Genomic DNA, 10,828 nt, shown 5'->3' on the forward strand with positions numbered 1-10,828 from the left:
CAGGTGTATTTCTGCGAGTCAAGATGTCTGTGCTGCCTTCGAGGTTCATATACCTGTAAGTGTTCCACATCTCCGTTTGCCCTTTCCTCGCACTAAACCAATGCATTCTTACCAATAGAAGTCGCCAAAAAGCTTCGTGTTTGTTTTTTTTGCGCGTCGCTTTCCTCCAGGTAGGCTGCGGGTATTCCTCGTGTGATTGCCTGTGATTCACTCCCCTCCTCTGCCTTCTCTCTCTTTCTCCCTCCACGTAGGTGTTTACACTTTCTGGTACTCCACTTCCAGCTACAGGTACGTTTACTCCCTCGATACACACACACAAAATGAGTGTGTGTGTGTGTGTGTGTGTGTGTGTGTGTGTGTGTGTGTGTGTGTGTGTGTGTGTGTGTGTGTGTGTGTGTTTGAATGCCACTGTGACGTTTTTTTTCTTCTGATTTATGCTGATGATGGGTTTAGGTTATTTGCAATGTGGCAAATTACTTGCTTGTATTAAATGCTTATATTAAAATCATATTCATTATTAATTAGGATCTAAAAATCGGCCTGTAATTTAAAGAAAGCATGTGCTGTGCAAAGAAAATAATCAACTTTCAAATCAAAATGGATATTGCGAAAAAGAAGGGTGACAATAAATGAACAGAGGATCATAATCCTAATAATAAAGATAACAATAAAATTAAAAAGTACCACAAATGTAGGAAGAAAAAAAACAACTCAATATGTAATTATTAATGCAGCAACATCGCGAGATATACACGCAGTTCTCGAAGTATATTATTATCTATAACGTGACTAATGGCAGAATAATAACCTGCAGTGACAAATACATATCCTCATCAGGTATATGCGGAACCTCCGCAGCTTTGCACCCGGACTAATCAATAAATATCCCCAATCAGTACGTGGCCATCTCTCTGGCAGATGTAAACTCAAAGCAGTTGTTTTTAATCTGGAGTTCAAGTAGCAGTTTCGGTGTTTTACAACAGAATTGTGTAATAAATGTTTAGATCTCCGGGGTTAAAAGTTGTTCTCCCAGCAGATGGGCTCGTTTGGCGCTCGTTGCCTCGCGTTTTATGAGTCGCGTCTCACTTTGAACAGTAATGATTTGCAGGCATCCTCTCACCTAATTGCGCGCCGTGATTCCGATAAGACGCAGAGAGCACGCTCCCTCTCCCATAAAGCCCTCCGATCACTTTATTGCTGCATGACGTGTTTGATCGTAATGTCCCACGTGCTGTTGTTTTAGATTATGCTCTCGGTGTTGAATATTAAAACAGCATTGACTGATCAAAAAAAAAAAGAAAGAAAAAGAGCAGGTTAGGTTTTCATCTCTCATCCATTTATGGGATGCATTTTTTATTACACACAAGCTTCCAAGAGTTGTTAACATGCTGATTGTAGTTTTTATGTAATTACATATTTAACAGATATACTTGACATTTGACCTTGATAGATGGAAAGTTAGTTTTGTATTTAAAATACATTTTATTGGTTGCACAATTCTGGTATTTTACTTCTTCAAGGCTGCTTGGATCACCTTGTCCTGGTAATAATAATAATAATATATATATATATATATATATATATATATATATATATATATATATATATATATATATATATATATATATATATATATATATATATATATATATAAATAAAACAAAGACAAATGATCAAACCCCTGAAACTTCCCCAAAACTATAAAACCGCAGTGTTATATAAGTCTATGTGCTCCCATTATTCCAACAGAGCTGGCAGGAACAAAGCTATAGTGTCGACTGACCACTCCTCACATGTAAGAGAGGATCCCCTTCATGCAGAATACGGCCCGGCAGATTCAGCTGATGAATGACGTTTTATCTTCTTCTTTTAAATATGGGATGTGCATGTTTTGTCGCGGCTTGGAGACAAATAGAGATTAGATAAAGGCATTTATCAAACAAAGGGAAATGCAGCGTGGCTCTCTTGAGTGCTTCCAGGGTAAGCATCAAACTGAAGAAATGCAGCACTAGCCCTTTACTGCCCTCCTCTCTCGGGCCTCTCCGTGGCGTTGGCCCTCAGCGCCGCTACGTGCGGCTAATGGCTCCTGCATGTCATGCTGCGGTTGTGATTTTCATGAGGAAAGACAACAGAAGCGACCACAGTTGGAAGTAAACTTTGAATGCTCTGCCAGCGAGTGAGTGTGTGTCTCTCCCCAGTCGTGTGTGTGTGTGTGTGTGTGACCCTGTCTGTGTGTGTGTGAGCAGATAGCAAGGTGTATCTTAGATGGATGCGACAACTCAGCTTCCTGGGTGAAGATGAGTGCCAGACTTTTGAAGTTTCAACCATATCCGTTTTCATGCTGTGTCTTTGAAGAAAGGAGACAGCGTGATAATAAAAAACAGAACTGTTGTCGTTGCGTCCATGTGCTTAGGCTTGCCTTTCCCTTGATGCAAAGTGCAACTGTCTACCAAACACACCTTTATGTTTGTTTAGAGATGGGGAGATTTGGGATAAATCCCTCAGCAGCCCAGTTAGGCCACGTTTTGTTGTGTTCAGTTTTGTCTTTTCTTCTTCTTCTGCCTTTTCTTGCTCGTCAGCTTTGAGGTTCATTTTGAGAGAAAGTTGACAAATGCTGATGTTTCACACTTCTGAAATAGATGCATCATTTTCAACACATTGGTGTGCAGTTTTGGATGAATACTTTGCATGTTTTTAGCGGTAATCCGGCATCTTTCTTTTTTTCCTTTTTTTTGTGGTAATATCTTTGGTTCCAAGTGTTCCAGTCTGGCTCTGTGAAGGCCAGTGATAACTTGTCAGTCAAACATTTCGAGCCTTTTCCCTGACATGAAAATCGCTGTAGGTGCTGCTTTTGTCTTTGTTAGTTCAGCCGTTGCTGCTGCTGCTGCTGCCGCTCATGCTAACAGCTCAGCTCCTGAATGCATCATCATTCTCTGGAGCTTCCCTCTGGAACATTTAATAGACGCCATCAAATGTGAAAAAGCTTGTATCCAAGAACATCCCTTTTTTAAATTTCAATATACAGTAAATGCAGTCTGGCACATTTTGTCTATGTGCATTCATTGAAGGGGAGAGTTGGTCGTTTGCGGTTCGATCCCCGGCTCCTCCTGTCCGTGTGTTGTCCTTCGGCGAGACGCGAGTTAAAGCGTCCCGCTGCTCCTAAAGACTTAGGATGGGTTAAATGCAGAGGTCACATTTTAACGTCTGTGGCCGTAAAACACACAGTTTTAGTTTCGTTTGCGGTCACACAGACGTGCGTTGTTCTGCTCACTGGTGTGTGGAAATGAGAAATCGCTGCGTTGGGTTAACAGGTCCCTGGTCTGATGTTAGGTGCAGTACACTGTAAATATCTCGGCCGATGCCTGGTTGTCCTGGTCAGAGTTTGGTTGGAGGCCGACCGTAGATATCCGGTGATCTTTTTTAGGGCTCCACAAAGTACTGCTCTTGATTTCTTTAATTTTTGTTTACAGTGTAACGTCATGGTTGTCAAGGCTGAGCAGTCTCATGCCGGTCGTGTTGCATGTTGGAATACTTCCTGAGAGTAAATGAGAAATTAGAGTGACCTAATTGGGGGTAAAAACAAACAAAACAGAACCAATAGAGCTACAACAAATTTTGGTACTTTCATTTTAAGGAGAAGCTTACTAGCCATGTAAAAAAAAAAAAACATTGCGTGATCTAAAGTCATCACAGTTCTATATTAACAGCACAAATTAGTTGCATCAGTAGGTTATGCGTCTCGATATCCAGCCTCTCATTTTTCCACAGCGCCTGAAGCCAAAAGTAACATTATGGGGCGTGTTTCCTAAATGTCAAGATACAGAAGCTGCGTCCCAGTCCGGGGGCTGGATCCTCCGTGGGCCGCATTTCTAGACCGAATACGTCATGGTGAGCCAACCAAGTCCTTCCGCCCAGAAATGCTGCCTCTGTGTCACAATCCATCGGGGCAAGTTGAGAGGCAAAGTCCTTTTGAGTTGACGTCCAAGCGATGGCGTTGGGGTCCAACATGAAGGACTCATCTTCCCGGCACCTCTCGAGAGTCTTAAGGATTTGTTCCTCCGAAGCCAACGGTTTCCCATCGCGTTCGCTACATGTCGTTAATTCACTGAAGTTAGAATAACACGCACTCTGGGGTATGTAATGTGTATATAATTAGCCACCTGAGAACAGTCACATAAAAAGCCATTACTGTGCAATTACCACACCATACAGCTGGGGAAATGGGATCTTGGCGTGAACCGAGATTCCAGGGCTTCTGAAAAGTATACGTTTCCTCCTGCGCTTCCACGTGTTGGGTGACACGGTTGCTCTCGCTGACATGCCGGCGTCCTCTGCGATTTCCTCTCTTTATGTTAGGTGACTCGTAAAACAGCCGGCGAGTGAATTCTGAAAGGTTGGATCTGGACGATTTGATCAGAAAGGCCCTCCTAGAAGAGTGTTTTTTGTGTGGTTCAAGGTGCCTCTTGCCACCCCTCAGTCTTGTCTTTCCGCCTGCTGCGTTTCCTAATTTATGGACCCTGCTTGGCCTGCAGGCAGATATTTGTTTGATGATAGTGCAACCGGTCTGGATGCTTCAGGTGTATAATTGCTAGTAGCTTGCTTTGCTTTGCTTGTGGAAATGGAGTAAAGGTTTCTCAATATCGCCGGCGGCACATAGCATACGGCTGTCTCAATGTGAAGCAACAGAAGGTTGCTTCACGATGGGCTTCGCACTTGTTCTGCGGCTCACGGTGACTTCATTGACATGCCGCGTGCGTAGTTATCAGCTTGTAAATGCAACGCATATAAAAAAAAAATATGCCGGTTGAAAGCCAGAAGAGAAAACACTAAAATGCAGCAGCCACAGTTTCCCGGTTGGTATCTCACTTTTAAGCCTCGGAGGCACATTTCTTTCTTCTTTTTTTTTGACACAGGGCCCATAAAAGCAACAGCACACATCGCTATCAACACCTGTGCCGTGACGATCTCTCACTGTCTTGTCTCTCTCTCTCTCTCTCTCACCTCTGTGCAGGAATGCCAAAAGACCTCTGCTGATTTCAGGTTTTACATCGAGAACCACACGAGGAACCCGGACGACCTGAGCCGCAAGCAGGTCCGGATCTACCAGCTCTACAGCAGAACCACGGGCAAACACGTCCAGATCTTGGGGAAGAAAGTCAACGCCAACGGAGATGATGGGGGCAAGTATGGTATGGGAGAACTCCTGTGCATCTCACCCGACACGCTAGCTAGTTTGTCACTCGGCGCCGCCCTGCTGCCAGATGTTGGCGCGTCTTGAGACTCTGTTTACTAAACCCGTGGTGCGGAGGCTGTTTTCCACGCTCGGTGTTTTTGGCTCGAGCAAAGTGGACGCTGACTTTTGTAAGCCACCAAGTACTGGTTGGGGTGGCTGGAAACATTATGAAATTGCTGACCGTGCAATTGATGTTTACTGTAGCATCTGGGTATCCAGAGCAAGTCTATGTTTACCTTGATGGATTTATACGTCAACGGTGGGAATTTTTGCCAGAATGACTAATATGGACCAAAACTGACTCGTTGGTTTGCCACTCGGCAGAATATTATATATATATATATATTTACTGTTTTAAGTTGTGAGCTTTTTAGGTCACGTATTATGCAACTTTATTGTATCTTAATTTATCAGAAAACGTGAGTTTTTCCACGTCATTGTGACCGTCCATTTATGGAAATGGAAATTGGTGCCGTCTCAAAACTCTATTGTCCTTGAACTTGAACAGGAAAGAGAATTTTGCGATGACACTAAAGATGAAAAAAATAATTATTCGGCAGATTAAGTCCCTTTTATATTTTCATCTGTTCCATCAACCATAAGCATGCCCTCTTTGTGTGACTCAAAAAGCAACATGGCGGATGAGTGAGCCGCCGGTCAGCGAAGCGGCGGCGCGAGCCACAGGACTTGTTTTGTGCTTTCCTGCAGATATTTTGCTCCCAACAGCTGACTCACGGCTCTGACATTGCGGGTCTCGAATGCCTCTGAGTTTGTGTGTTCAGTCGCAGATGCGCCGAGGCGAAGTTTCCTCACTGCTTGTTAGAGCTTGAGTGGAAGCAGATCCAATTTTTCCCATGAGGCCTTGCCAATTCTGCCCTCCGCCCCTCCTCCTTCTTTCTCCCGTCCTCTTCCTCCTCCTCCTCCTCCTCCTCCCCATCCAGCTGCAGTACCTGGCACCTGTGAACTCCTTTGCACTCACTAATAGCGCTCAGGAAGACGCTGCGCTCGCTCTGATCCACCAAACCTCCACAGCAGAAATGCACTGCGTGGATGCAGAGCTTTAAGTCCGGATCAGCGCGGTCAAAGAGCCGGCGTTATCATTCCTCTTAGGTATTAGCGTAGCATATTCATTACTTTTAAGAGACTAGAAGAATCCTCTTCTGTCGTAAACGATGCCTGTTGTCCGCTGGGAGCAGACCGGAGGGGACGGGGTCGACGGAAAGCCTTTTAAACTGAACAAAATGCTGCAGTGTGGAATTAAAGCAGGAGTTTCAGCTATTTTGACAGATGACCCCCATGCTGAGGTTAATAAAAGCCCGTGGCCCCTCATTGTTTATACCGCCCCGAGGAAGAAAACACTTCACTGGTTAAGAGATCACTGCAAGTGGTATTTAATGAATACATTGATCAGATATTCCCAAATTCCTGTCAGAATTTCTTCATTTTTACATGCCAGCTATGGCTGCCAGCAGAGAAACTGTTTAAAGAAACACCCAGTGTTAATATACAAAACATCACGGTGACCACTCACTGACTCCTGCAGATATTTGCTGTTCAGATGAAGTGAAATGACTCCATTTCTTTGTTATTTCACCATCAGGGGTCACAGACGACGGAGGGAAATGATGTTTTTATCTGATGTTCTGGGCCGAGGCTTCATAGCTGAGGTTGAATTTTTGGGTCTCCGTGCAAAACCAGCAAAGAGCGAGAAGGCCAAAGCGTTGTCAAGTGACTCCTGATTGGACTCGCAGAGCCGACGTATCTTTGTAAACATCGTTCACTTCATTTTCCCTCCAGAAAGGCCCCGACAGAAATCTCTCAGGAAAACACAAGAGAAGGAATAACTTCGAAAGTTTCACCTTTTGAGACAGGTTTCCTTCTTCCCACTTTTCTCCCAAGGTTGGATTTAAGGGTGAGGGAGGGAGGAGGAGGAGGGAGTTACTTCTGCCCTCGAGCCCGTCCCATCCCCTTCGCCTATTCTTCCCCTGCTCCCTTGAGCGCCGCTGAATGGCCCTGTGTGTTAAACAAATGGATCATCTTAACTTTTTGATTGAGTGAGCACAGACTAAAGGGAACTTGAAACCTAATCCTGAGGGGCACATAACCGCTGCACAAATGTTTGGCAGATCTCTTTGCTGGTCGAGGGGCGAGCAGAGACAAAGGTGACCTCGCAGGGGTTAACATTTTGGAGGTGGGGGGGGGGGGGGGAATAAAAGAGCCGCCGGGATGCGTCTCGAGAGTGGATTACTGCTTTGTCAGGCTGAAGTGGCGGCGGTATTGTTGTTTTGGTGCATATATGGTATTGTGTAAAGAAAGTTATACACTTAATATACCTTCAAAAGAACTGTGTGACATAATTCATCTCTTTTGGTCCATTCTTTGGGACAAACGACTTATTTCTTTACTTTCACAGAGAGAATGATGCTCATGCCTTGTTTGCAGTGTGTCAAGTCAATTTATTTATACCGGCCGAATGAACATGTCCTGGATCTTACAGCACTTAGTTGGTTTGTGATTTTAAGATATTACAATCAATTACGTCCTGTAATCCTTGATGTGGTTAAAGAGACTACTAATATTGGTGGTTGATTGTTTTGTAGAGAAATACAGCGACTTAATATTTAATCTTCAATTTGTCTTTATGAGGCTCTCAGTTTCTCAGGATTCCCTTACAGGACGAGAAAATAAACACGACGATGATGTATTATGTCTTGAATGTGTGGGACCTAAAACATTATAAATGGAGTATTGAATAAAAGTACAGGACCCTGTCGACCACACGTGATGATAACACCATACCAGATATGTTTGACTGTGTCAAAGCTCGTGGATGTGAGGTGAAAGACTAACAGTCCACTGTTTTTCTCTCCTGCAGCTCTCCTGGTCGTCGAGACGGAAACCTTCGGGAGCCACATTCGAATAAAAGGAAAAGAGAGCGAACATTACATCTGCATGAACGAGAAGGGCAAGATAGTCGGAAGGGTGAGTCACTTTTATTCTTTTTGCCGTTTTAGGAGCATTGCAAAAGAGAAAAAGCTCAATAAATTCCCCTGACGAGAATTTAAAAAAAAGCCTCTTTCTTATATCAAAATGAATATTTGAAGTGGAGCTCTTAATCCTGGCTGAATTGAACGCAGCCTCAGATCTGCTTTCTCCTGCTGTTTTTTGTACACCCTAACAAAACCCCTTTGATAACTCGCAGCCCTTCTTCCATTACGTAATCGGCCTACTCCTTTGACACTCGATCAGTCAATTACGGACTGCAATCACCACAATGCATTGAGAGACTAATGGTCACTTAGGAGGAATGCCATTGCAATTATATCACTTAGTCACACCAGGTGGCCACAAGCGCGGGATGACTGCATGCGACTCTGCGGACGGCCGCTCTCGGGGTGGAAAAGGAAGTGGATGTTAAAAACGCACACTGCTGGAAGCACACGTGTCACCGGGTTGCATTAATAACTCACTCTGTCAGCGGCGGAGGGGCTGCAGCCGCTCACACACGTTTTCACTCCCTCGTCAAGGTCATCTGTTAGGAACATGGATTTTGTGTGTGTGTGTGTTGTTGTTTTAGTTGCCGGGGCCTCATTCGTTTAAAAGAATGGTCTTTGACTTCCTCCTTTAAGATTATTTTAACAATCGGATAAAACGGCTTTTTAATTATTGATCGCTGGTGGTTTTCAGCTTGTTTAATGATTAAAAAATAATGAGTTAAACTGTAAATCAAAGGCATTTTTGAGAGATTTGATTCAACCTTTAGGTGTCTTTTCACCCACATTATGAAATAAAAAAACCTACCCTTTTTGCTATGAAGACCTGCAAATTGTTAATTATTCAGGTCTCCATCTTTTGAGATTATATTTATTGTCACCATACTTTAAAGGTTCAGCAGCACTATGCTGTTAACGATACTAATAATAATCAACAGGCCTCACGCTAATGACATTTCAGTGCAACTGAAGTATTTTCCTTATAAACGGTAAATGTGACCATTTGGTATCAGTATTAAAAAATATATATATATATTTGTCACCAGCATGTTTAATAAAAATAAACAGTTTTAGATGTTGGGAAATTTGCGTTCTTGCTGAGAACAAGAAGAGAAGATTAATATTACTTTTTTAGCATTCAGTTAACTATGAAGCCAGTCGTTATGCTAAGCTAAGCTAACCACCTCAGACCTTATTTATATAGAGTTTCTCTCACTTAGCAGTGAAGGGAATCAACTTTTCGCCTACGATGTCAAACTAGTCCTTTAAACCACGACAACTACTGTGATGAAGTATGTTAAAGGAACCGGCAGACAGGAAGTAGTTTCATATTACAGTAGTGGAGTAAAGGTGAGCAGCTGATGCTCTAGTCATGTGAACAAGACCTTTTCTATTGGACCGTTCCTTGAAACAAGATTCAAACCCTGCGCTATCCTTCAATTACGTTTTGCCTCAATGCATCTGTTAGCTTATTTTCCAGTGTTTTTAACACGTAGCGTAATACTGTTTTACACTAAACTGGAAAATACAAAACTCAGACAGAGACGCAAACCATGCTGAGCTGCAAAAGAGGCCACGCTGCTGCGTTGCTAACGAGCTAACGTCCCGTTTCTCTTCCCGTCTCTCAGCCCGATGGAAGGAAGCAGGAGTGCGTCTTTGTCGAGGAATTCCTGGAGAACAACTACACGGCTCTGGTGTCGGCCAAGTACAAAGGATGGTACCTCGGCTTCAACAGGAAGGGGCGGCCCAAGAAAGGCTCGCGGACCACGCAGAGGCAACAGGAAGTCCACTTCATGAAGCGCCCGCCGAAGGGCCGGACGGACCCGCTGGAGGAGTTTCGTTTCACCACAGTGACTAAGCGGACACGAAGGGCTCGGCGATTAAAACCCAACTCCAAGAGGAACTGATGGGACCAATGGGACAGCACTAACTTTCCTCGAGGGGGGGGGGGGGGGTGTGTGGGGGTAGGGAGGGAGAGGAGGGGAGGGGAGGGGGGAGAAAACATAAAAAAACTGTAATTGAAAATCTCAAGCTTCTTGTCTTTAAAGAATCACCTGAAAGACTTCACTTCTGTAAAAGAAAGACGGACAAAAAGAACAAACAAAAAAAAAAAAGTCAAAGATGTTTTTATTTTTGTATTTCAGGACGACTGAATATTTCCTAACTCTTGGATTCTTCTGGGTTGATGTCATTGTGCTAACGTGTCTGTCATGTTATTTATACTGGATAAACTAACGGACCTGCGAGAGAATCGTCGTCGCCGCCGTCGCTGTCGTCCTCGGCTGCGTTTGAACCCGCGGCCCAAAGGCCCCGCTTTTTCTTTTTTGACAATGGGGAGCTGACGCAACGCTATAAAAATCAGCCAACTAGACATTTTATTGGAATACCTGTCGGTTTTTGTTTGCGTTGCCCCTGATGACGAGGATCCCATACTTTCCACTGGAATCGGACACCATGGAGATGAAACGGAGAGAGGTGGCAGCCGCAGGTGACGCCGCGCTGCCCGGGATAACTGTGTAGCTTTGAGTGCAATATTTTACAGCTCTCTCTCCTTCTCTTCCTCTCTTTTTTTTCTCCCTTCTTTCTTTCTCTCTCGTCTCTC

At 43.9% G+C, this 10,828-nt stretch overlaps 1 protein-coding gene across 1 annotated transcript; it reads left to right on the top strand.

Annotated features, from left to right (window-relative positions):
- Positions 1-23: 23 nt before the first annotated feature.
- fgf24 (fibroblast growth factor 24) lies at positions 24-10,145 on the top strand (the record flags this gene model as incomplete). The annotated part of the gene is made up of 5 exons (XM_079229019.1): positions 24-55; positions 252-288; positions 5,012-5,189; positions 8,109-8,215; positions 9,855-10,145. 5 exons carry the CDS (start codon positions 24-26, stop codon positions 10,131-10,133), a joined length of 633 nt encoding a protein of 210 aa, XP_079085145.1. The 3' UTR covers positions 10,134-10,145.
- Positions 10,146-10,828: the final 683 nt, after the last annotated feature.

The sequence above is a fragment of the Taurulus bubalis genome (assembly GCF_910589615.1).
Source record: "Taurulus bubalis genome assembly, chromosome: 13".
NCBI classification, from domain to species: domain Eukaryota; kingdom Metazoa; phylum Chordata; class Actinopteri; order Perciformes; family Cottidae; genus Taurulus; species Taurulus bubalis.